Source organism: Aotus nancymaae, unplaced genomic scaffold (genome assembly GCF_030222135.1).
Source record: "Aotus nancymaae isolate 86718 unplaced genomic scaffold, 86718_ANA_hifiasm-v0.15.2.pri h1tg000020l, whole genome shotgun sequence".
NCBI lineage: Eukaryota > Metazoa > Chordata > Mammalia > Primates > Aotidae > Aotus > Aotus nancymaae.
The window spans coordinates 40731865-40758904 of record NW_026988432.1 but is presented as its reverse complement, the minus strand read 5'-3'; the positions used below and the strand labels follow the sequence as shown (position 1 = coordinate 40758904).

Genomic DNA, 27040 nt, shown 5'->3' with positions numbered 1-27040 from the left:
TGTGTTTTCTGAGAAGGCAGGACATTTCAGAAAGTTCTTTTAGCGGTAGTATCATCGTGTCCCTGGTGCATGTGCCTTGTGGGGTTTCCTTGAGTTACTCACCTATTTTAGATAGTCCCTTTGGCACTTTGGGTAGCTGGCCTTGGTTGTGGGCAGCCCATTGGTTGTGCTGCCTGCTTTGCTGTCCAGAAGCTGGTGATGTTTTCCTGGCAGTGGCTGTGCTGATAGGAAAGGAATCTGAGTCTCCCTGGGGAGATTAAGGTCAAGCTGAGCCGCCTTGCCTTCTGGGTCACTGGATTCTGGGTACTTGGTGCATTCCACTTCATCTTGCTAAAAAACACAGACTCAAAAGGAGTGGCAGCTGCAAAACTAACCCAGAATGCTGGTATCAGGGAGAGAAGGATGGCTAAGGTGCTTACAGTGAATACACACTGACAGCCTCTCACTGATTTTTATCTTTGGAATGTGGAATCTCTAGGAAGGCAGATATCAAAGTTTTATTAGTTAGGGTTCTCCAGAGACACAGAACCAAGAGGACATCGGAGATGATTTGACTCTGTGTCCCCAGCCAAACCTCGTCTCAAATTGTAATCTCCACATGTGGCGGGCGGGAGCTGGTGGGAGGTGATTGAATCATGGGGGCAGTTTCCCCCATGCTGTTCTCATGATAGTGAGTGAATTCACATGAGATCTGATGCTTTAAAAGTGTTTGGCAGTTTCCCCCCCTGCTGTCTTTCTCTCTGGCCACCTTGTGAAGAAGGTGCTTCTTTCCCTTTACCTTCCACCATGATTGTAAATTTCCTGAGGCCTTCCCAGCCATGTGGAACTGTGAGTCAATTAAACCTCTTTCCTTATAAATTAGCCAGTCTCAGGCAGCTCTTTAGAGTAGTGTGAAAATAGACCAATACACTATCTATCTGTCTGTCTGTCTATCATCTATCTATGTAATCTATCTATCTAGAGAGATTTATTTTTAAGAAATTGGCTCGTGCAATTGTGGGGACTAGCAAATCTGAAATCCGCAGGGCAGGCTAGCAGCCTGGAAATGCAGGTAGGGTTTCTATATTCCTATCTTAAAGCTCCATATACTTTGTACATCTCATAGAATACATCTTATATGTATGTAGGGATTCAGAAAATAATAATAGTCTAAAGATACAGATCGTGAGAGGTTGTCAGTGTGAATTCACTGTAAGTACCTTAGCATCCTTTTCTCCATGATATTGGCACCAGTGAAATGAAGGAGTGAATGAGAGGAACACACATTTGGGGGGAAGCTCTGTGGAGGTGATAGGGCCGCTGACTTTAGGGTCAGACTGCCTGGGTTGAGTCTGAGCTCTGTCACTTTCTAGCTATGTGACTTCATCTCCATTGCTTAACTTTTCTGGGCCTTGATTTCCTTATCTTTGGAATGGCAATAATGTTATCTACCTGTATTTGTCCATTTTCACACTGCTACAAAGACATACCTGAGACTGGGTAATTTTTAAACAAAAGAGGTTTAACTGACTCACAGTTCTGCATGGCTGGGGAGGCCTCAGGAAACTTGCAATCATGGCAGAAGGTGAAGGAGAAGCAAAGGCACATCTTACACAGTGGCAGGTGAGAGTGAGTTAGAAAGCGAAGTGGGAAGAGCCCCTTATAAAACCATCAGATCTTGTGAGAACTCACTCACTATCACAAGAAGAGCATGGAGGAAACCACCCCCCTGATCCAGTCACTTCCCACCAGGTAGGTCCCTTCCTCACACCTGGGGATTACAAGTCAAGAAAAGATTTGGTGGGGACACGAAGTCTAGCTATATCACTACCTCATAGAAATTTTGTGAAGACTAAATCTGTATAAAGTACTTAGAACTTCTTCTGGCACATGATAAGCATTCCATAAATGTTAACAACTATTTTTATTTCTGAACCCAAACTGACATAGTGTCCCATGGTGGGGAAGGGAGTGTACCTATGATTCTTTAATTTTCTCTTGAAAATTTTACCCATGAAAAAAGAAAAGGGTGTATTTGCTAGAAAGGCAGGGATAAAATGATTATCTTTAAACAGATATGATTATTTCTTAAAATAAGCCAAAGGACTTAGCAAAAAGGTTTTTAGAATCAGTGGTAGCAGGGAAATGGCCATATGTAAAAGAAATACATAAAAATGAATCTCTCCAATATGTCAGTTTTAACTAATTAGAAAATATAGTGGTGGAGGGAAGCTACCAAATGTAAAGGGACCTTACAGTGGATGTTTTTTGTTTTATTTAAACATACACACACACGTATGTACATCCACCATAAGGTCCCTTTACATTTGGTAGTCCGGTATAATAGTTTTACATATATATATACCACACACACACACACACGTGTGTGTGTATATGTGTGTGTGTGTATATACAGCGAGCGAGTAAGCAATATGTGAAAATACAAGACCAAATAAAGTTTTTCCTAAGAAGTCAAGAATTACATATATATGTATATATAATATATATGTTTGTTTTTTATATATATATGTATGTAAAACTATTATACTAGACTGTCCATAATTCTTGAACTCTTAGGATGAGTATTATGTGGTCCTGTTGTATTATTTTTACATATTGCATAATTTGATTTCCCAAGATTTTCTTAGATGTTTGCATCTTAGAGTTTCAGTGTATCTTTTTGGTTAGGTTTCAGTAGTAAGGTTATACCAGTTCCCTAAAAAACTAGGGACTCTTTTTATCCTTTGTAGTCCTTAGAGAAGGTTATACAGTGAGGCAACTGTGCAGCAAAAGGCAGGATGGTGCAGGCAACCGTGGAGTCAGATTCTGTGCCTTCAGTCCTGCATCTGTTTCCACCAGCCATGTATGCAAGTTACATCATTTCTACAAGCTTTGTTTTCCTCATCTGCAAAATGGACACAGAAGTAGTACCTACATCAGAGGTGGGCGGAAGCAGACGTGGGGAAGGGTGAAAGGTCGCAGATACCCTGCTGTGGACCTGGCTGAATCTGGCCACACTCTTCACCCACTTGCCTCTTCCTTAGCCAATCCCCTCCTTTTCTCTGAACTTGGGATCTGGGGCCTCCTCCCCACCTCAGCCTGCTTCCACCATCCTTGGCTCCCAGTTCCATGCAGGTTTCTTCATTTGTAGGATTTTGTGTAGACCAGCAGATAAGGTAGGAGGTAGAATATTGAAGTGGAGGAATTGTAAGTGATTAAACTTCTAAAAAATAGGCCTTATTTTCTTCTATGCTCTCTTAAATTCCATTAGGGTTTAGCTTAGCAAACCAATTGCCTGGTTTCTCAGCACCCGGAAGAGAGGACCCTTCTAGGATGGTGGGCTTGCTGTGTCTTGGCAGTCATAGTTTTCATTGAGGGGCCTGGAATCTCAGAGTGACCATCCTACATGCTCTCTGTGGGTCTAGAGAATTCTGTAGAGAAACAAACTTTTCGAAGTGCAACTTTGCAGTTGTTTGAGGATATAGGAAGGGGCTACCAATGGGCCCTTTCTGAAATTCTCCAGAACTTGGGGCATTCTGAAATGTCTTCCCTGGCCAGCTCATGCTTTTTCTCTCTCTGGGCATCTACAGCATGTCCTTTGTCTACTATTTATTTGACATTTACCATTGACTTATAACTGCTGTTAATGTGAATTACAGAAAATCCTTGAGTTTGGAAGACAAGGATTTACTGTTTCTAGTAGTTAGAGTCTGGCTCCCGGCAGGAGTTCACTGATTTTCTGCTCCCAGCTGCTGTCCCCCCTACCCCAGAACACCTTTCTTGGCAAGTCAAACAAAAAGCTGTCTATAATTCAATCTGGTGCATTTAAATCAAAACTTTCTTCTGGTCTGGTGGGAAGAGTTGAAGGAGTATTCATGTCAGGATTTCTGAGACTGAGAGTTTTTGTGAAAAATAAGGTTTTGCAGAAATATGTGTTTATAGGAATCTTGAACTTGTCTTCTGCAGGCATTGTGTGTTGGCTGCAAGCTTCTTGAGACTAATAACTTGCATATAAAATGGAAAACAAAGGAAAATGGAGGGGCTCATTGAATTTTGAGGGGACTCTGAGTGCAGATTCTCTACCTGAAGCAGCTGCCCAGCTGGAGGTTACTGTATGCTTTGAAATTATGCAGCTGGGTTTCCTTTTTTCTTTTAAAGAACCTATATTTGTCTGTTCTCATGCTGCTAATAAAGACATAAAGAAAAAGAGGTTTAATGGACTCAGTTCTTATAGCTGGGGAGGTCTCACAATTATGACAGGAGGTGAAGGAAGAGCAAAGGCACTTCTTACATGGTGGCAGGCAAGAGAGTGTGTGCAGAGGAACTGCCCTTTATCAAACCATCAGCTCTCATGAGACTTATTCACTATCATGAGAACGCCCCCCCTGATTCAATTACCTTCTGTGACTCATGGGGATTATGGGAACTACAATTCAAGATGCTGTTTGGGTGGAGACACAACCAACCCATATCAGAATCAACAAACCATTATTTAAACCATACTTCTGTCTCTTACCTGGTTGTAAGAATAAAAAATGTAATTGATGTAGTCATTACTGTGAATTCATAATCACAGCGTTAGTAGTGCACCTTGGTGAGATCTGTGTTCCCTTCTGTCCAACACAACCACACACCAGGAGGCAGGAAAGCACTGCCAGATTCTGTTATACATTAAGCCCTGGTGGGGAGAGGTGAGGATGGGCAGGGAATCCCGCTCCCAAGAGCCCTGCCACGCTACCTGCTGCCATGCCCTTGGCTGGCTCTGCTTTTCCTTTGTCCATTGCCTTCCCCTTTTCTCTAAACCTCAAAGCCTTTGTTCCTGTCAGGTAGCCAAGACTCATGTTTTCTCCCCTTTATCTCCTTCTACCAACCGCTCTGTGGCGTTCCTCTCTGCATAAAGCAGGATGGGCTCTAGTAGGAGTGGAACTGGGGAGGTCTTCCCTTTTTCTTCCTCATGAGAAATGCAGTGAGAAAGAAGTGGAGGTGAGATGGGGTGTGGTGTAAATTGGCATTTCTGATCGTAAGTAGTCTGAAAGCCTTCTTTTGTAGATTCCCATTTTCTCACAAGAGTATAAGAGAAAAGCTAACACAGGCTTGAATTGATACACAGTAAAGCGGTTCTGATGACCCCATCCATCATGTGTTCACTTTTCCTATATCTGCCCCTCCCAAAAAAAGGTAAAAATAGCCATGAGAATGATCAAGCAGATTTGTGTTGTTACATTCCAGAAATTTCACTTCATGGACACAGATTTTAAAATTTTCCCAACATGGTCAAGCATGGCTATGTGCAGACTCTGGATGGAATGAGTCAATGGAGCTTGGCAGTGAGATGCATGTGCCAATCCAACAAAGTCAGACTTCTTTATTATTTTACGTTTGTGAAAGGCCTGTGATGTCAACATTACTTCAGGATAGATTCTTGTTCAGTGTGGGTCCCTGCTTCTGTGGATCTCCTCTCAGGTGGGTTTGTCAGAACCTTCATGTGGATTGACAGCACGTGAGATGTCTCTGCCGACTCCTCTGATGCCCCTGTTTTGTCTCCTATCTCATTAGGCGGGGCAAGAAGCACAGCATCATCTTAAGGACGCAGCTGTCGGTGAGGGTCCATGCCTGCATCGGTGAGTGACACCTGCCCTCAGGGACTAAATGCATGACAAAAAAACACGACTTACGGGAATAAAATAAAGATTCACTGTTATGCTATCTGTTTGTGCTAGCCCCTATCATGGGTTCTTATGGTTTTGGTGAAACAATTTTCAGCAATGATTTTTGAAGGTCTGTTTCATTCCAGCTTCCTCTGCTGTTTGGTTAGTGACTGGAGCGTGAGGTAAGACAGCTTGCTGGTGAGGTTCCTTTTGGCAGTGCTGGGGGAGATGAGGTTCTTCCTGGGACTGTGCCAATGTGAACCTCTAGCGCATTGACCTGATCTTCATGTGCCTCCTGGTGGCTCTGTGAGGCGTGCCTGTGGGAAAGTGGAGTCTGGGGCTCTAGACAGTTATCAGGTGACTAAAAGGGAAATCTCAGGTCAGCACAGGGTGAGGGCACATGCGGATACAGGGCAAGATGCTCTTAAGCAAACAAATGTGTCTGTGGTTCAGAATGGCTTGCTGTAGGAGGCCCAGTTTTCTCCTGGTCTGGGCCAAGTCGAGGCAAGAATATGTCATAAAAAGGAAAGAAAAAGGAACTAAATTTCATTTCATGTCTAGAAGTTTTTTGTATCTTAGTAATTTTGCTTTTGTTTAATATATGCTGTGGTCTTCATTTAATCTTCTAATCAAAAGACCATAGATCATCCTGTTGAGTCCTAGTCTGCACCTGAAAGGTATTCATGGGTGGAGTTAGGGAAATTATTTCTGGTCCCTCCTTCACCCAGGGATGGGGAGGGGGAGCAGCTGGGCATGAAGGGAAATCCACATGATTTCACTGCATTTGGTATGGAGGGAGGTGAAGTTGCAAGTGTCTTGAGTAATAATCTGTGCAGCCAGAGAATAATTGTGCAGGTGACTCAAACTTCAGGGACTGAAAGGTCAGAGTGTCAGGAGGATTGGAAATCTTGTTGGAAACAAAGTAAGATCTGCAGGACCTCCAGCCAACATTGACCATTCTGCTTCTCAACTGCTTGTAGTGCCGAGTAACTATACAATGTATATAGGCACTTATATTTCATCAGTGGCTTTTTTATTACCTGCTTCATATTTTCCCAGTGATTTCATATGCATAAATTATATCTATCTAAAGGAAAGGTCTGTGACACGATTTTGGATAAACTTCCTCCTTACCCTCATTCCGATAGAACAAATCCTGGTATATAACATGTACTGAACATGTTGAAGTTAAATATTGAAACACAGCTGATAACCACTAGAGATTTGGGACATGAAGATGAATTGGCTTTTCCTAGGAATCGTAAGGTGGTAGAAAGCAGACTTACATGAAAGTGAGCTCGGTCAAAATCCAAATGAGCGAACTCCTTTTAAGGAAACTCATTCCTTTACAGTATTTCAGGTACTCAAATATTTCAGGTACAGGATTTTTAAAAAACAGCTTCTGTGTTATTGACTTGACTTCTATATCCTATAGTCCCATGTGATAGATGTAAGATGTGTGACATCTTATCCTGTGGCGTACTGAGCACTGACAGCCCCTCAAGCCTGCACTCAACTAGGACACACATGCTCCCTGCTCTAGGGGTTGACCTAGGGGCTTATGGAGTCAGTGTGCTCACTCACAAACCTCCTTATGACAATTGCACTGGTTATCAGAATTATGTAATTTAATGAAATAGTACCAAATATTTCATAACCTAATTAAATATGACTACATAAAGGTCACTGCTTCTTTGAAAGTTCACTGAATATTTTGGAAAAGACTCAAAATTCATCACTACAAAAGCATTTCTGTCAATGTAAATAGGTTATGATAACTATAAAAGGTGAGGGGGAATATTATGAAAATAGAAGAGGATTCTGCTGAACTTCAAAGAAACTGAGACTGGAAATCAGACCATGTTACTGGAGGGATTTGTAAAAGGTCTACATGGAATTCCAATGAGTAGATCCTTATTCAGAGAACCATTTGTGCCTCATCACAGGTAGACCGGCATGTTTTGCCATAATAGCTGCGAGTTCAAAATGTTTTAAGGTCTTGTTTATGTTTATGTATTTTTTTACAAATTGTTTTCAAAAGGATTTTCTGCTTTAATATTAATTGCCTCAGGCCTGATTATGTCAGATGAGAGGATTTGGCTATATAAACTAACAGCAGCACCCCAAAAAGGAAAAGTTTTTCCTTTGAATTAAAAGCCTTTTTTTTCCTCATTCCGTTTCCTACTATTAGCAAGATCTGGAGTAGATTTATTATAATAGCACTAAGTATGATCCTTTGGGTATGTATAGAAAATGGGATGTGTGCATCATGTTTATGAAGTACCTTCCCCTATTGTGACATCTTCCTTCCCTCTCTGAATGGAGTGTTAGATGAGATTTCTTAGGGATAAAGAAAACAATACCTGGAACAATTTTGAGTCAAAATGACAATGGGAAATATGACAAGGAGAAAATAAGCTTTTTTCACGTCAGTTGTTTTAGTCCTTGTTTCTTCTCAAGGTTATTTACTCTTTACCATATAACAAATAGGTGAAATATTAACACTGCAGGCGTGGGGCACAGTGGCTGCCGTCTCAGCCAAGCACCACATGCAGCTTTGAAGACTTTCTTTCCACCCATGATTGGACTGGGAGGATCCAGGACCAGCTTTTGTCTCCTGGGCCTGAAACGTTATCAAAGAAATGTCTCAAAAATCATGCTTTCTTCACCCTACATTCTCTTCTCCTTCATTCCTGTTTTTATTAAGTTTAGGAATGTTTAGAATCCAGGACTGCATGTTAATCATTTGGAGGTGACATGCCTTTGGAATTCTCCAGTGTTCACTTTGGAACCCGGCACCCATTGGGAGGAGAGTGTGGTGAGCCTTTATAGTTAGCAGCCGGGCAACCCTTATGAAAAATGAAGGCCACAGGGGCTCTGCTTTGATGGTTACAGCTAGCAGCTGAAACAGGTCTTTTCTGATAATGCAGTGGTTCTGAAGCATTTGGCAGGAGGTTGGAATGAGATTTTGGTATAGAGAGGCCTCAAGCTTTCGTACCTCAGTGCTCATCACCATGTGATTTTTATTTGTTCGTACATTTTTGGTATGACCAATTGATATTTCAGCCAACGCTGCAGCACTTGCCTTCTTAATCTAGCTTCGATCTTTCAAAGAAATGAAAATTTTGATGGTCATATAGTGGGCATAAACTTACAGATATGAATTAAAAAATGTGTGATAGACATGAGAAGTCTGCATTTTATGAGGTTAGCTAGAGAAAATAAATTTTTTGGTTCCTGAAAAGTGATCCTATTTCCAGACCCCAGAAAAATGTTCAGAGGGCCAACTGGCTCTGATAACTGAATCTCATCCTGAAGAGAAAGGAACTAAAGAATTGTGGGGTAAGGAATGGAATCTAGGACTTAAAAAAAAAAAAAAGGTTTGAAATCATTAGGCTCCTAAAGTTAATATGTGAGTGTTTTTTACGGGTTCGCTTTAAAGGAATTTTGTTTGCCCAAAAACCTCTGGGCTTCAGTTTTCTGAAGCAGATCCTATGTTCGCATTAAGAAAGTAAAACCCTGGCGATTGATTCTCTGGGTTCCAGGGGGCCTATACTTTCTAGTGTCCAACATTGAGTTAAACAAAAGTGTAAAATTTGGGTGAAGATGCAAAAATGTCATTTATGCTTTCAGCTGTGAAAGAACCCTGGCACAAAGGGTCTTCAGAGGCGTTTGAGAATCATATGAGATGATGAGTTCTTCCTGTGAGGGACAGATGAGTCAGGCAGAGGCTGCCAAGGGGGCTAAAGCGACTGACCTCTGCATGAGATGCATCTAATTACTCAGATGGTCAAGTCACAGGGACAAAGGCAACTTTTAAAGGCAAGAAAATGATAGGAGAGAAGGCCATTTCATCCATTAATGCCAGTTTCCAGCAACAGAAACATCAACAGAACAAACCATCAATGTATAATTTGCAAAGCGTTTTTCTCTTGCAGGCCCTATCATGTAGCCATGTGCTTTGCATTATATTGTTATAGCAAAGAGATGAATTATAAACAGTGGAGCATTTCCTCAGGAAGAACCTTCTAGTGCAAGTGTAATGAAGGGGATTCATCTCACAGCCAACCGATTTAGGAGCATTGGCTCCCTGAGGCTCTGTGTTGAGCAAGGTCCTGAGGCTGTGTGCAGTCTGAATGGGGAAGGATCCTGCATGGGTACCTGCTTCCACTGATGGTGATGGAGGTGGTATACATATGATGTGGCAGCTCTGGTGAGGTGCAGCTTTTGTCCAGTGCTTGAGCCTCCTATAGCTACAGTATAGGGGTTCCTGGGCTTCTGTATTTGAAGGGTGGGGAATGGAGCTGTAATTCATGGCCTCTGACCCCTGCCCCCTCTCCTTCCTTCCCAGTCCCTTTCCAGGTTCTGCCTTTGTTCTTCAGCCTGTGAATCTGAGCATGACTCCTCTCCTACCTCACTAAGTCTTCTGACCAGGCTGGGTACTACCTTCCCCCCACCTCTGGGTGTCTTTCCCTCTAATCAATTTGAGCTTGTTTCTGGTGGCTGAGCCCTCCTGGCCTGCAGGCAGGCCCCCTTCTAGCTTCCTTTTCTGACATTTCACTTGCCCCTGGGGTGGCCTTTGGAAAATTAGCTAGATTCCCCTGTGGTCCTTACTGCTTCTTGGCTCTGTGTCAGTTTGGAATTTCCATAAAAACTAGAGGTTTCCTATGGGAAATTGCAAATGGCCTTTTTGACACTCTTGGCCTGACAGCACCCAGGTGCTGTTTCTGTGCTAGCTAATATAGATGAGGTGCACGGAGTACTGCATGCTGAGAGACACGAGGCCTGAATGGTGACGTGTGTGTGCTTGGGCACCTGGCCCCTCTGGGTCCTTGCTGTAGGACCCACAGAGATGCAGCTGGTCCTCTGTGATCTACTCTGTGGCAGGCCTCCACGTGTCCATTGTATGCTGCAGAAAGGAAGTAGAGCTGGCTGTTTCCTGAGTGGGAGATACCCCTACCCCTTCTTCCCCAGTCATTCTTTCCCCTCTTAGCCCACCTGCCCTGCCTTCATTGACTCCAGGCCCTGGACCTGGGCTTCTGGCTGGCTCTGTCCTGCATTCCACAAGAGGCTGCTTCTGCTTCTGTTCCACCTCTACCATGCAGCTTTGGTTTGGAGCTGCAGGTGGTCCACCCTCCTTGCCCTGTCTCTGGACATCATGATGGCCAAGCTCACAGTGTTGTGTGTCCTGGCTGTGCTCATCGCTGGTGGCATCAGGTGCATTGGGTCATCATACTTCCTATTTCTGCTCTTTGATGCTAAGATCCTCTGATTTTCCAGAAACTCTGGAAACCATCTCTCATTCTTCCAGAGAGGTTAGTCTTCCCGCAAAGGCTCCTGAGTGGCCAATTGCAGCCTCAGCAGGAGATGGGTTTGACACCGAGTCTCCCCGTGCAGAAGGAGACTCCCAGTGCTTCGTCCTTTAAAAGAAATTAAAAACCTTATCTCTTTTACACCCCAAGTCTGCGACCTGTTTCTGCCTGTGGTTCTGTTTTCTAGGTAAAAACAAGCTCTGTGGGTTAATCAAATAAGTACCTCCCATCATCTGTTTCCCATTAATCTGTCACAGTTCCCAGGAGGCAGACCCCATGGAGTGTGCATGTGTCTAGAAGGCCCTTAGGTCTGTGCTGAGGGAGATTTCTTAGGTAGGTCAGCCTGTCAGCCTCTGCATTCTGTGTGGGTAGCCACCTCCAAGGGGCCTTCCATCAGACTGGAATTGACAGGTGTGTCCAATCCCTGTCTCTCCCCCTTGCCCCCGCCCCCTGCCCCTGCTCGCCACTGCAAAAAAAAAAAAAAAAAAAGGATGGGAGAAGAGATATGGGAAGGATATAAAACATGCTGTCAGGTAGTCTTTTTTTTTTTTGAGACAAAGTTTCACTCTCGTTGCCTATGATGGAGTACAATGGCATGATTTCGGCTCACTGCAACCTCTGCCTCCTGGGTTCCAGAGATTCTCCTGCTTCAGCCTCCCAAGTAGCTGGAACTATAGTTGCGCACCACCATGCCTGGCTAATTTTTTGTATTTCTAGTAGAGACGAGGTTTCACCATGTTGGTCAGGCTGGTCTCGAACTCCTGACCTCAGGTGATCCGCCCATCTCGGCCTCCAAAAGTGCTGGGATTACAGGCATGAGCCACTGTGCCCAGCCAAGTCTAGTCCTTAAATGCTGGGAGCCATTCAGTTCTGTCACACGTCTTTCCATACAAATGTTATATTCATATGATATATAGGTTGGGATTGATTTCTCACCAAGATGGAAAGAGCAACTAAAGAATGAATTTAAAGAGTGGCTTTGCCATCTATAGACATGCAAACAGAAATACAGGGGATGAATAAAGAGGAGACACACACTTGAGAGAGGGAGGTAGCATGGAACCTTCCAGATAGGGCTGGAAGCTCAGGTTAGCTCTGGGAATCATGAGGCACCAAGAGAAGGAAAATGGACGGGAACAATGTGAATTGAATCACAGGAAAGAAAGTGTATATCTCAGGGTCTCTTATGACAGCTTCATTTCATATTTGTATTTGGCCTTCCCCCAATTTTACTCAAATTATGAATTGCTTCTTTAAGACTCTGTTACCTTTCATCTCTAAGGATCTCGAGGTGTTGGATAATGGAATTGGAGCTTTGCCTTAGAGCCATTAGCAGTGTGTTTATTCTGCACTGTCCATGTAATTGTTTATATTCTGGTTGGTCACTTACCAAGGAATATGAGACTCTGGCAAACAAAACTGATAATGGAGAATGAAGTCCCATTGATACGGACGCCTGTAGCAGGTGTTACCTGACAAATTTAAATCACGTGCTGGCAGTTAGACTCCAGAGTTCCTATCCAGCCAAACGTCAGTTATATCCAGAAAACAACTTCTGATAGGGAAACCACCCTGGTTTTGGGTGGTTTTGACTAGAGTGTCTGTATAAATACCTTCCTCTCACTGGTCTGGTCTGCTTCTGGGGAGTGATGTGAGCTCTAGTGATGGGCTCTGAGTGCTTATGGCTGTCCCGATGAAGAGACAACTTTATTTTTGGCACTGGACAATCAAAATTTATGTCAGGAAACCAAATGCTTTGTCTTATTTCTAGAAATGTTGATTTCCAGAGGGTGTGGGAGTTGAAAAGGAGGATGGATGGTTGAAAAATGTGTTGCTGAAGAAGGTTCTTTAAGGAGTGGGTGCATGTCAGTGTATTTTTCACATCTCAACATTTCTGTTGTGTTAGAAGTACCTGATGGGAAGTATTTTAACTCAGAAAAAAAAAAAAAACAGATAGAAAGCATTCATAGTTTAGCAAATCTGCTACCAGTTCAAGCTTTACTTTAAAGGAGGAAAGAAAGGCATTGGAGAATCGTTACAAGTGCTGTCATCTCAAGCCCATATACTGGAGTAATAGCAATGGAATAACTAAGAAGAAAAAGTTAAAAGGTTCTGTTAATTATTTAGCATAATTAAAAAAAGGAAACATTCTATTAATTGTTCCCAGAAGTAACATGACTTATCTGTAATCCCAGTAACTGGTTTGTTGGTGTGTGGGCAGGAAGAGTCACTATCTTACAAGGATGTAGTGAAATTGTTGGGGCAAAGGATAGAGCCCGGTTTCCAGTCAATACTTTAGTCATGCATCCATCCATCCAATCCATCCATCCATCCAATCCATCCATCCAATCCATCCATCCATCCATCCATCCATCCATCTATCTATCCATCCATCCCCCTCCGTCCCTCCCTCCCATTTTTCCTTCCTTCCTTCTTTCCTTCCTTCCTTCCTTCCTTCCCTCCCTCCCTCCTTCCTTCCTTTCTCCTTCCTTTTTCCTTCTTTTTCTTTGTTTTTAAAAAAAGACTGAAGAGTCAATGATCACTTTAATAACACTTTTAAATTTAGATAATGTATTTACAAGTGCTTTAAAAGTTGTAAAATACTACAAAGATTATTAGTTTGAGAGAAACTCTATGAGAAAGCTAAAAAAGAAATCCTGTCTACCTCAGCCATTTAAAAAAAGTCCCATGAGCCCTGTTCACTGGCTGACACATTTGCACCTTGGTTCTTTGCCACCCACAGGTTCAGGAGCCCTCGCTACCCATCCTGAGCCACAGTAGGGGCTGAGAAAGGGGGTCCACCAGTGGTGAGGCATTTCTTCATGGTCACGGGGCTGGGACGCCACTGGACTAGGGCTGCAGTCTCTCGATTCCCTGCCCAGGTTCTTTGCACTGGCCTGATGCTCCTCTTTTTAGGCCATTGAAACCATCTCCAGCCCTTCTCTACAGATATGATTGCAGAGACCAATGCAGCCCTTCTGGTTTGAGATGTCTGAAAAGTGCTGCCAAAACATCTAAATAGATGTCTTTTGAAACGTTTCTCTAAGTGAAGTTTCAGCAGGCTTCAAAGGATGGTGTTTCGGCTGAGTTCCAGTGTGGTTTACAGATTGCCTTAGAGGAAAGTAAATCAGCTGAGAAAAATGGACTTCACCCTTAAAGAGCTGACTGTGTTTAGGAATGCAGCTAAAATTCCTTCTGAGCCAGGCTGCAGATGCCTGGGAGATGGAGTTGGGGCTTCCACATCCCTTCCAGGCTTCCACTCTGATCGGCTGGACACCCGGTCTCTTGTTCTGGCTTCACATTAGGAAGTCCCTAGAAATGGGGTCTCTCACTGCACTCTGTCCCTGCTGGCTATAGGAGCTGCCCAAGAGGAGGACGAAGATGCCAGGCAGAGGCTGCAAGTCCTCCCTGTTCTGGGTTTGGTGCCTTGGTCCTGATCTGAGCTCTATGAGGTCTGGATTCTGTGTGGGTGGCAGCTTGCTCTTGAGCACGTGAAAGTATGAGTCCTCCCCATTCTGGGTTTGGTGCCTTGGTCCTAGTCTGAGCTCTGTGAGGTCTGGATTCTCTACGTTGTGGCAGCTTGCTCTTGAGCACATGAAGGTGTGGATCCTATTATGCCAGATGCAGCATATTGTCTCACCCTCAGAAGGAGATCCCAAATTATTTGTTGGTTAAATAAAAAAGCTAAAAGGGTCATGGTACTGACAATATTTCTTAGGTTTGATTTGTTTACTTCAGAAATGAATTCCTTTGATAGTTCTCAGGAAGAAGAAAAAAAGGCAGTAAGTGTTAAGTACCATATGCTAACAGATGATGCCACGGGGGCACCTCAAAGGGGTGGGAAGGATGTGAGAGTAAATAGAGAGTTAAAAAGCTGTGAAAGTGAGTAGACTGTTGTTTTGAGGAGTGTGTCAAGGATGCTCTGGGTGGTATTAGGTGAGCCTGGAATTGCACCGTCTGTGAGTGTTCGTGGCCTGTGCACATGCTGGGCAGAGCTCTGTGGTGCCAGCCGTTGCAGTGGGGCCCAGGTCTCTGGGAGGTTGGAGGTGACATGGTGGTGTTTTGGGGTAGCAGCCTGATGCAAGACTGCTCCATGAAACAGCTTTTGTGGCCTTTCCATTGCAGTGTGTGCTTCACATCTTAGGGGAATGTGGTAGGATGCTGTCATCCCCATATGTAATGAGTCGATGGCAGACTTTGACGAGTGAATGAAGAAGAGCTGGGTGCTTCATTAGGGATGGGCTGTGGCTCTTCCTGTGACTACCCACTGCAGTGCTTCTGTTCCCGGAACCAAGCTGGGTCTGGCTGCATTTTTTCAAGGCCCAGTGACAAGAAGCAGACAAAATAGGAAAGAAGGGAATTTATTGCTGTAACCAGATATGGGGAGAAGTCTGGAGATAATTCCACCAGACCAATTCAAAGTGTTACAATTTTCCTAGTGCTTATATTGGTGGGGTTATGTGCCTATGTGCAGTATAGCATTTGCCTAAGTCTTGGCAACTAATTTTGTTTCAACTAGAAAGTCAGAGGCAAAAATTGCTTTCTAAGTCTGATTCAAAGGGCCCCAGTACCCTCAAGGACTGTCTACTATGGTACCAGAGTGATTATTTCTATCTTATCTCTTTTACAGCTTGGTCTGGAGAGCTGCCTTAGATTTTCCTTAGATTTTCCAATGAATCTATTCAAACAGCTGCCTCTGTTACCCTAACTTGTTTCAGATTCTGTCAACCCGATATGGGTCCTGGTGCTAGGAATGTAAGACTGCCTCTATTATTTTGACTTGCTCCATGTTAGGGAGAAGCCTATACAAGGCTCTTACTGACCATATGTTTCATTTCTAGCTTTGATGTCTGGGCACCGATTTCCCCAGGTTTAAGTGTTTGCTCAACCTGAAGGCAATGCTGCGGAAATATGTCTGTGTAACTGGAGTGCTCTGCAGGCCTGTCTGTGTGTGATGGTCAGGGAGAATTGGCCTGCCACACTTCCACAGGGAGTGCCCTGTCTGATTACTCACAGGGTGGGTGATTTGGGCAGGTGGCTGTTTCCATGCTGTTACAGGATGGCATTGGACAGCCCTTCCAGCCCTGCTGTGTCCTGTTCTTGGGCAGGCTTCCTCCTGGGTGGGTGACTTGTATGTCCTGGGATGTCACCTAGGAATGGATGGATGGAAGAGATGTGGGAATTTAGATCTGAGGATTCTGTCTGGAAGCAGAGTTGGCACTGTCCTGAAACACAGTGCTCTCTTGCGGTGGACATCTGAGGCTGGGGGAGTTCTCGGGGTGCTGTGCTGTGTTTGAGTTATGTTCAGGCCTCACTGGCTACTGTTACTGAGCACATGCTATGAGAAAGGTGCTTAACAGAGGTGATTCCATTTATCTTCCTCACACATATATTATCCTTACTTCACAGAGGGAGAAAGTGAGATTCAAAGAGGTTTGGGAGCTTGCCCAGGGACACAGAGCTGAACCGCAGAGCTCAGATTCACATCCCCACCTGTCTAATTGTCAAATGGAAAAGTTCTGGTTTATTACAATGGGCAATTTACTTTTTAAAATAGTGTCTTTCTATAAAGGCAGAAAGGGAAATTTCTACTAAGCATTTAATGCTTATGCTTCCTACCAGGCACTGAGCGAAGCACTAGATCTCCTTTAATCCCAACAGTAACCTGTGAATCTGCATTACTGGTCCCACTTAATAGAGGAGAAAGCTGAGGCACGTAGTGGTCTAATCACCAGGCCAAGGTTCCGTGAGGAGTATATGACAGAGCTGAGATTCGCACCCAGGTCTGTCTGCCTGACTGCAGGGTGATGTGTTCCACTTCTGTGCTCTGGTTCCTTTGGTAACGCTAGCCGCTCTTGCCTCTTGACTGGGCGCTTACTGTGCTCCAGGTATCTGGACCCTTGACTAGCACAGCTCTGGGCTGATGAGAGAACTAGGGATCTAGAATCAGACCTGGCCCTGAGAAGCAGTGTGACCTTGGAAAAGTGACCTCGGAAAAGTGACCTCACTGCTCCGACTTCAGTGTCCTCATTTATCAAAAGGGGACGAAAATATCTCCTTTAAAAAACTGTGAGGATGAAGCCAGGCACAGTGGCTCCCAGCACTTTGGGAGGCAGAGGTAGGTGAATCACCTGAGGTCAAGAGTTCAAGACCAGCCTGACCAACACAGTGAAACCCCATCTCTACTTGAAATACAAAATTAGTGGGGCATGGTGGTGCATGCCTGTAATCCCAGCTACTTGGGAGACTGAGGCAGGAGAATCATTTGAACCCAGGAGGCAGAGGTTGCAGTGAGCTGAGATCATGCCATTACACTTCAGCCTGGGCAACAAGAGCAAAACTCTGTCTCAAAAAAAAAAAAAAAAATTGTGGGGATTAAATAAATGTTTCATTGGTGCTAGATGCAGTTTTAAAAAATAAAGTCTTATATTGAGTATTGGTTTGTGTGCTCAAACAATGGGCAGAATGATCTAGTATGTGTTTTAGAATCAGACAAACTGGGGTTCAATCCTAGACCTGCCTCTGTGTGTCCATGAGCAAGTTACCCACCCCTTGAAGGCCTGTCTGCTTATTTGTAACAGTGAGAACAGGGGGTCCTAGTGCCTCCTTCCTGGTGGTGATGCAAATGCTCAAGGAGACAGTGAGTGTTTAGGTCCTGATTACGCCCTTGGCAAGTGGTGGCAGATCCCACCGCCACCACCAGCGCCACCAGCACCATGTTTTGTGTTTTGTTGCCTTACAAACCAATAGAACAAAATCAAAATTTGAGTATCCAGTTCCTCTAAAGGAATGTGACTTTAGAGTGTCTGACCTACTCCTAGAGACAGAACTGACCTGGACTGAAATGTATTATCTGGCCTCTAATTCTTGAAGGAGCCCATATTCCATAACCAGAACTGCATCACAGAATTGTATTAACTATTAAGCTGGGGAAATACATTGTGGAACTCTTAAATATGAAAACCAAGTAATGCCCAATTAATGTCTTTAAAATATGTTTTAGCTACTATCTTTTTTTGAGCAGCCAACAGATTTGAAACTGTAGGTCAATAAATTTTTATTGAAATTTTATTTGTTCTTAGAAAATGGAGTTAACCAACCTAAGGCCTGAGGGTGATCCTGACCCCATAATTCCTGCTTAGCTACTGGCATTGGGGTTGTTTTTATGGCTTTCTTCAATTATCCTGTTTTTTTTTTTCTTGAGACAGGGTCTCACTCTGTTGCCCAGGCTGGCGTGGAGTGGTAAGATCTTGGTTCACTGTAACCTCCACCTCCCAGGTTCAAGTGATTCTTCTGCCTTACCCTCTGAAGTAGCTGGGATTACAGGCGCCCACCACCATGTCTGGCTAATTTTCATATTTTTAGTAGAGTCAGGGTTTCACTATGTTGACCAGGCTAGGTTGGTCTCGAACTCCTGGCCTCAAGTGATGCACCTGCCTTGGCCTCCCAAAGTGCTGGAATCAGCGTGAGCCACTGTGCCTGGCCTCCAATTATCCTGTTTTTGATATATTTTAGAATGTTCCAGTTTTGGCAAGCACTGAACAGTCAGCATGTTTACTGAAAAGTTCTCGTCTTCATGGAAATTAAGTAGGTTTTGTGACCATGAAGGCTGCTTCTCACTCTGCTGGCGTGTTCCCTGATCATCTTCTCCTGACTGAAGGGGATGTTGGCATGGAGGAGGAAGCTCCTGAGCGCACATGCCCAGGCAGTCAAACGCACGCATGAAAAGGAATGAAAACACCACAACATGACACCAAGTGCTTAGTTACATCTATAATATCTTTAAGGTTGAAAAATTGTGCTCTAAGCATTATAAAAGTAGTCCAAATATTCTCTATGAGTTGACATTTACAAAATGTTCAAATTGATAAGCTGTTCAAATTGCACCAAAAATACAATCTGTATGTTTGTCTTTCCAACAACAAATATGCTGGTGATGGCAAACTTTCACTGTACATGTGGCAATGCATTTTTTGGCTGACCCAGTATCTGGATGGCTTTTTATGACTTGTTTGGCCTGGGGTACCTTAGAAGCTATCCCTCCTCTGCCTCCCTGCATTGATGGGTGGCTCGGGCCATCCTGGGCGCTGGGCATGTGTGCTGGGGTTGGCAAGGATGACATGGGTGGCCAAGGGTGGGCTGATGAGGCACTTCTCTTTACCAAGTGGTGGCTTGGGCCTCAGAGGCTTCTGGGAAGAAATAGAGTGCCACGAATCACTTAGCAGAAAGCCATAAAAACAGTGAGAAATTTCCCTGCCTGTTAGAGACATTGAAAGGAGCCCCATGGAGTTGCCTTGGCTGGGAATTGCCCAGACCAGTGTGAGTCACCTGTGTGTGCTGTGGCTTGTCTTGGAAGACAGTAGAATCTTGAAGGGTGGGATCAGTGTGGGCGTGTGCATTGAGATGGTATACAGATTGCCTGGAATAGCCCGTGCCAGGCTCCTGGAGGGTGGCACTGCTGTGGTGGTGATACTCAGAGGGTGGCTTGGCTGTGAGTTCTAGGTGTAGTCCTGCTTCCCCTCAGCTGTCCGTAAGGTTTGACTTTCTGGGGTCTGACTTGAGGCTTGGTCTTCATCAGGACTCATAGGGCCTTCATGCTGTGGCATCTAGCTCGGGGGGATTGGAGAAGGTGGGATTCTGAGTGCAGTACCCTGCTCATGGGCCAGGCAAGAGACCACTGACCTGGGCCTTGTGGGCAGGACTTCTGATGTCACCTCCAAATGACTTTGTATACCTAGAATCTAAGATTAAATATTCAAAATATAGCAGTTTTTTTTTTTTTTTTTTTTTTTTTTTGAGACAGAGTTTCGCTCTTGTTACCCAGGCTGGAGTGCAATGGCACAATTTCGGCTCACCGCAACCTCCCCCTCCTGGGTTCAGGCAATTCTCCTGCCTCAGCCTCCTGAGTAGCTGGGATTACAGGCACGCGCCACCATGCCCAGCTAATTTTTTGTATTTGTAGTAGAGATGGGGTTTCATTATGTTGACCAGGATGGTCTTGATCTCTTGACCTTGTGATCCACCCGCCTCGGCCTCCCAAAGTGCTGGGATTACAGGCGTGAGCCACCGCGCCCAGCCTATAGCAGTTTTTAAGGCAAGTTTCCTTTAGCATATCTATTATTCTTTCTTAAACAAATGGCTTAGGAGCCAAAAATATCCTCCCCACCACCCTAAAAAAGGCAAGTGCCCTGAACTATGTCCTGGGTGAGGTCCTGCTTAGTCAGGCACCCAGACTACAGGCAGAAGGTATTGGTTCTCCCTCAGGGGTGTCCTGCTTGAGGCGAGATGGTGGGTAAGGGAGAGGCAGCATTCTAATTCTGGAGACAGCATCATCAGGTTGCTAGATTTGGGACATGACACTTTTTCTAAAAATGGGGTCCCTCACACTTCCCTTGTGAGCTGCGGAAAGGACTGATGAGCCATGAGGGTGTCTTAGGTCAAGAACCTGGCATCTGGTAGCCCTGCAGGTTTTTCATTAACACGAGCTTTGTTGCTATCACTGTCAAAATCTAGCAGTTTCTTGAGGGTAGGCTTGAAAGCATCACTATCATTTATGTTACTGTAATGTGAGATCTTTCCAGATTTCCACCTGACTCAAAATAACACATCAATCTTTATTCAATGCCTGTGGGTGTAACTATTACATTGAGTGTTATAAAGGAAATAGACACGTAAGTGAATGCAGTACATATATGAAGCAGTTCCATCCACTTTCATGATTCTAACTAGCAGCTGCATGCTTAAAGTTTCCTTCTTCCCCTGAGTTCTAGACCTGTGGTTGAAATGTGTGCTAGGTACCTGAGCTTCATCCCACATCCATCTCCCCGCTGCTCCTCCACCCCTCATTGGCAGGGCTCGGCCTACCCACTCTTGATGTTGCCTGGGCTTCTAGTGCTGCCATGTGCTGTCATTGCCCCTTGCCTCGCCAGTGGTGTGATGTGTCTACTCATGCTTCCCAGTGAGACTGTGTGACCATTACGGATAGGAATGGAGGCCATTCCTCTCATGGGGAGAGGTTGAAGGGTAAAGGGGCCTTAAGGAAGGAATTTGGGGTTTCTGGGACCTGATGATCATGGAACTGCCCTGAGCCTTAGTTTCCCTAACTGAACTTTGGGGACATAGTTTATTTAAAAATTAGAGAATTCGCTATATAAACTTAAGAAGCATTGTGTGTGTGTGTCTTTGAAAGTATGTTACATTAGACTTTTTCTTTAATCTTTGTCTTTTTGGTGTGGTTTTTCTCCAAGGATATTTGCTCATAAAATACTAATTATACTCCTCATTCCTCCACTTCTGATTCTATAGCATATCATGTCTTTCTGACATTGCCCTGATTCTTAAATTGAACCAGACGCGGGGCCCAAACTAAACAGGAAAAGGGAAACACTGGGATCCCCCACAGGTCTCCCCAGGTCTGCTGTTTTTCAGACATAAAAAGAAAATGGGTAAAATGTGTTCCTGGGACTGTAGCCCAGTCCGATGAGAAGGCCTAGGAGTCAGAGGGTCAGCCCAGTCCTGCTGCGACTGTCCAGGCTGGAGCTAGTGCCAGTTTTGTACATGTCCATCTCACTTTCTTTGCAGCTAAGCAGTTTTGTGTAGCATGACTGCATGCCCCAGGGGTCCTTTAGGGTTCCAGATTACTTTTCTTTTACAGTGGTTTCTTCTCAGCAGAGCCTGGGTCACGGGGGATCTGTGTGGCATTCCCAACACAGATCCATCCCCAGGGTCTCCTGGGCAGGGATGACTGGGTCCTTTCCCTTCCTGAGAGCACCCTGCTCTGTCATTAGGGCAGAGCCCCAGGCACACGTTGCCTCTTCCACAGCAGGAATTTTTACCAAAACCACAAGTAAAAAAACAAAACAGACTGCCACTACCAACAATGAAGATGGAGAATAAGGGCTTTGTAAAGGTTCTGTTAGGTTCATATTTTTGTATCATTTGCCTATAAATGCAGTATTTGACATGGGAATTTGAAGACAAATGATCTATGTGTTTATGGTTTTCTAGGGAAGGTGTCCTGGGGGCTGGACTCTCTCCAGCTTTGGGAAGCCAGCTGTCTCTGGGGGGCACCTTGGGCAGGGTGGGGGGCCTTGAGAGGTTCTTTTTGCCAAATGCAGATGAGGGGTGAGCCTGCCAGTGTTTGCGATGTTCCTGCATGGCAATTCGTGTTTTAGGAGGATCGTGCATTGATATGGGATGTCCGAATCTTTATACAAATGCGTAGATGATATCTTGCCGCAGCTTTTATTTGTGAATAAAGATGCATTGATGCTTAAAAAAAAATAAAAGGAAGTCAGAGTGGAGCAGGCAGCCTGCAAGGACATTTGCTTTTTTTGCTTCCTTCTCCCTTAGATCAATACTCCTGGACTGCAGAGTTGAAGAATTGACCTTCGTATTCCTCCTGCCCCGCTATTGTGATGCCAATCCCTGTCACTGGGCCTGTGTCAGTTGACTTGTGTAGAATGCACAGGGTTCTTCCTCATACGGTGTCACAGTGTGATTTTCAGTGTTAATGGTCATAAATAATAATAGTCCTATAATTCATTCTTTTCTGCAATCACAGAGCTGTGATGAGGCTTTCAGGCTGGACTCATTGCCAGTCCTGCATACTCCCACTTCCATTTCTCAGTGGACATACATAATTATTGTCTTTTCCCAGAGCACTGTTGTTTTTTTTTTTTTTTTCTAAATATGTGCTCTCTCCATGTGTAGACCCTAAAATGACATGATATGGATTTTCATTTTCCTCTGCAGTGGATGCATCTCAAGGGAACCCTATGCCTTGCTCTTCCTATTCCAGAGATATTAGGGAATTCCCCTCAGCTCCCTGGAAGGACATGGGTCTTCTTTGCACTCCCCCCTTGGCTCCTTTCTGAGGAAAGATGGGTGAATCTGGGAGAAGGCAGTGAGCAGGTCAGGCTTAGCCCCTCCTTCTTCAATGATTGTTCTTTTCTGAGGACCCTCAAGGTCACCTGCTCCTGTGGTAGGCCAGCGGCCATTCTCGGAACTGCCTGGAGCCTCTCTGGCTGCAGATTCAAGGCCGGTTCTCTCACGAGCTGTCTCAGTGGTAAGGCTTTACCCATCTGCTGTGTCTATTTTCCCATCTGCTTCTAACTCAGTTGGCAAAAATCAGTGTTATCTGTGGACCCAGGAAGCCCACAGAGAGATCCTCCATAGACAGGACTCCAGCATTGAGGCTTTGGGTATTTTAGCCCCAGTCCTGCTCTGTAGGTGTGAAGCTGAATGGTCAAGCAGCCTAGACAGATGAGCGGTGTCCAGAGGTGATGGGGGATGTGTCCAGTGGGTGGGTGACAGACAGCTGCTCCTGCATTTCTTCCCTATGCACTGAGTGATTCTAGCTTGGAGGAGCATGGCTGTGCTGAGCTAAATTAAAACTAGAGGTGCCCTGAGCTTTGTTTTTTTTAAGGCCATAGTATTCCAGGTTAAAGATAGGAGTGTGTCTAAAATAAAATGTGACTCTGTTCGGGGTGTGCTGCCGGATGCCTTGCTGGGGCCTGCCATTCTGGAGGAGACAGAACCTGTTCTAGTCCTGGGTCCTGCTCTGGCATGCACCCTGTCTTTGTGCTGAGCTCTGCTGGTTTTGATTTTCTGCAAACACATTCTGTACCTGTTTTTTTTTCAGGAAACACTTTTTTTTTTTTGATTAATATAACATGTGAGGCAATTTAGGACCTCACACTCTGACCTCTGTGACTTGGTGTGTCAAGGTGTGAACCAGTGATGGTTTTGAGATGCGTATATTTGCAGCAAACCTGCTTTAAGAAAACTTACTACCTGAGTGACTGATCTAACAGACCCACACTTGCCACGATGATGGCCCTGCTAAACCTGGAGTGATTCTCCACTCCCTTGAAGGGGAAGTAGGAAGTTATTAAACTGTCAAACTCTTGGAGGTGGGGAGAAATAACAAGTGGTCCACATGGATCAATCACCTGTAATCCATGAATGAATCCAACTTGGGAAGATCAAGTACTCACCTGTATAGACAGATATGCACTGCCTTAGTTTTCTTCCCTCTTGCCGCAGAAAGATAGTCCATGAATATTCACCAGAAAGTGATTGTTGACTCTGCGATGGGAAATTAGGATTGGTGGGGCAGGAAGCCTGAGCACTCCAACTGTAGACACCAGTCAGAATTCTGCTTCTGTTTGCTGGAGCATTTCTCCATAAGCATAAGGCCAGGTTTCATCTGATGCTGCCAACACTGTGTGAAGGGCACACTTCACTGTCACCAGGTGCTGACCTGCAGTGTGATGAGAGGTCAGAGCCATTCCATGGAGGGACCATGGGGGCACCTAGGGTCTGGGGGGCAAAGCATACCCACTTTTAAAGGGGGTGGCTCATGGAACAGGGAGAGGCCATTTTTCTAAGGAATCCTACAATTCAACACCCTAAGCCTGTAACTGCTTAGAGTGTTGGTCTATTCCTGGACAGATGCCAGGATCCCTGTTTCTGCAGGGGTGCTTGCAAGTACCTGGAGTCCAGACAAGGATCCCTTGACCTGGTCGGGGCAGCCTTGTTCATGGGAACTTCTCCTCGTTGGTAGGAGGGTCCTACAGGGAATATGGCATGGACAATAGTAAATTCAGGGAGTTAGAGCTCAGGAAATTCAAGGCCTACAACTGCAGTTGAGGAGGCACATACTGGATCTTAGCAAGGTCCTAGAAGCCTGGGATTTTTAGTCAGACATGCCTGGCTGAGCCCTGGCTCTACCACTCAGCAGCTGTGTGACCTTAAGTAGGATGCTTAACCTCTCCAGGCCTCAGGTGACTCTTGTAAAGGGCATGGTTGCTCATCGTGCATACCTTACTGGGTGGATTGAATGAGATGATAACACACCTCCTGCCCCTCCAGCTTTCATTCTGCTGGTGGCTTTCCAGATAGGCCTTGTGGCCGGCTCCATGACCTTGTGTTGGTGGCCTCCCCTGTGTCTGCTGACTCTGACTCAATTCTCAGGCTCTGCTCAATTGTCTCCCCATGCCACAGGGAAAATAGCTTGTGGTCTTCCCTGTCTCCTACAGATGAGATGGGGCATGTAAAGCACTTGTCATAGTCCCCGTGGCATAATGTGCTCACTGCACATGTGAGCCCTGCTGTCCTGCCCAGTGGTGCTGGACCCCTGTGTAGCAGGGTGGACTTTGGAGCTGGCCCTCCTGATTCACACCCTGGCCTCACCACTTTCAGGCTGCATGACCTTGAGCAGATGATTTCTCACCAGCTCTATTTTCTCACCTGTAAAATGAGATAGTCATAGGGTTTTGGGGGGTTAAATGAGTGAATTCATGCCAGGTGCCCAGAACCCCCACCCAGCAGAGTAAGTACTGCGCATGGGGTAGCTATAATTGGTTTCCCTAGCACAATGTATGACACATGATGGGTCTTAATATATCTATATGAATAACAAGGGCAGCAGAGTGTGGGATTATAGTGAGAGCCGAGCTGAAATATCAGACTGTGGAGTCATCTTCCTTTTCTTCCCAAAACCCTCTCAAGTTTCCCTGAAGTGCTGATAACTTACAGTGGCCAAAGCTGAACAGTATCTGCTAAAAAAGGTCTCCCTGAGTAGAGGACAGAGGAAAGACTGCTTCCTGCCCTCCCAGGCTCTGATCCTCAAGCTTCTGTCTCTTAGAGACCTAGAGACATGGCAACGCTGTGTAGAGTGAGGACGGCTTTCCTGGGGCCAAGCAGGGTACATCTCCTCTTCCCCTTCATCTGGTCTTGTCTGTGTTTCATGCTCAGGCAGCTAATTTGTACTTCACAGATTCTTTTTCCTTTGGCTACTGTCATGGCAGATGGGAAAGGAGGTTTTAATGAATTAATGTTTTCTTTTGGAGATTAAGCTTTCATTATAAATATAACTGCTGACACACAGCCTTCTGGTACTTACATATCATTTGCCAGTTAGGATAATGGACTGAGAAAGTCCCTTGGAAAGTGACATGGCCAAAGTTAAGCCTGTAACTCAGCTTAGGGTGTTGGTGAGTGAAGTGCTTTGCCAACTGGAAGCAACATATAGTAAGTCTGCCCACAATATGCCTGTGCTTAGAGGTCTGAAAATATTCATGACCTTTGAGAAAGGGAGATTAAAATTAGTAGGCAGAAATGCTGCAGCCAGCTCCAGTTAGTTTGTGATGTGGTCATTCCAGAGTGTCTGCCATGCTGGCCACATGCTTCTGGGACGGCTGCAGGGCAGAAGGCTGCCTGCTTAATTTTAGAGTTAAACAAACGTAACGGTGAAAGCATTTATGATGGATCTGAATCTGGCGAGGCATGTTGTGATATTTCCATCATGTTTAGGGATCTGGATCTTCTGGACACTTTCTCTTTCCTTGTATTGTTCTCTACAGGGTTTCTCTACCTTGACACTATTGACATTTGGGGCCAACACTTCTTTGTTAGCGGGGGTTGTCCTGTGAATTGTAGGATTCTTGGTGGCATCCCTGGCCTATACCCACTAGATGCCAGTAGCAGTGCCCCTAATTGTGATGGCAAAAGATACTTGTAGATATTGTCAAATGTCCCTTTTGGGGCAAACGTGGTTGCAGTTGAGAACTACTGCTCTAGAGCTGGCCCTGAGACTGTCACAAAGGGACTAAGAAGCTGTCCATAATCCCCACCAGTATAGGGTATTGGGCTACACAAAGGCAATCAGTAATTCATTTCCCCAGGAAACATTATCCTGGAGTCCCAGTTGTGTGCCCAACTAGACCTGGAGAATACAAAGGGGAGTGAAATGAGCCTAGTTCTCTAAGCAGCTTAAGGGAATGGGTGTTTTGATTGGGACCAGAAGGCTTCCTCTTAAGTCATACTAACTGGTCCTACTGCTGGGTTGATATTCAGAAAACTCTGTGTTCTGATGGTATCCTATGTGAGGGCAGGGAGCTAGTTAATCCACTTGGATCCAGAGGCCTGGGGACTACAGATATATTAGTCTTAGGAGAGGACTTGGAAAGTAAGTGGCTTGATTAAAACTTGGAAGGTTTATTTAAGTGACAGGGAGGGGCTGAGGGAACCACTGGAGAAAAGACACATAGATGAGCATGAGCAGGAGCAGAGTGAATTTGCTAACAAAGCAAATCC

At 44.9% G+C, this 27040-nt stretch overlaps 1 protein-coding gene across 3 annotated transcripts in view; it reads left to right on the top strand.

Annotated features, from left to right (window-relative positions):
- The window catches only part of FHOD3 (formin homology 2 domain containing 3), a 496822-nt gene that overhangs the window by 65528 nt on the left and 404254 nt on the right, over nucleotides 1-27040 (top strand). For all 3 annotated transcript variants that reach the window (XM_064379256.1, XM_064379255.1, XM_064379250.1), the window contains exon 3: nucleotides 5536-5600. In XM_064379256.1, the coding sequence (XP_064235326.1) occupies nucleotides 5536-5600 (65 nt within the window). The remainder of the gene's footprint in view (nucleotides 1-5535; nucleotides 5601-27040) is intronic.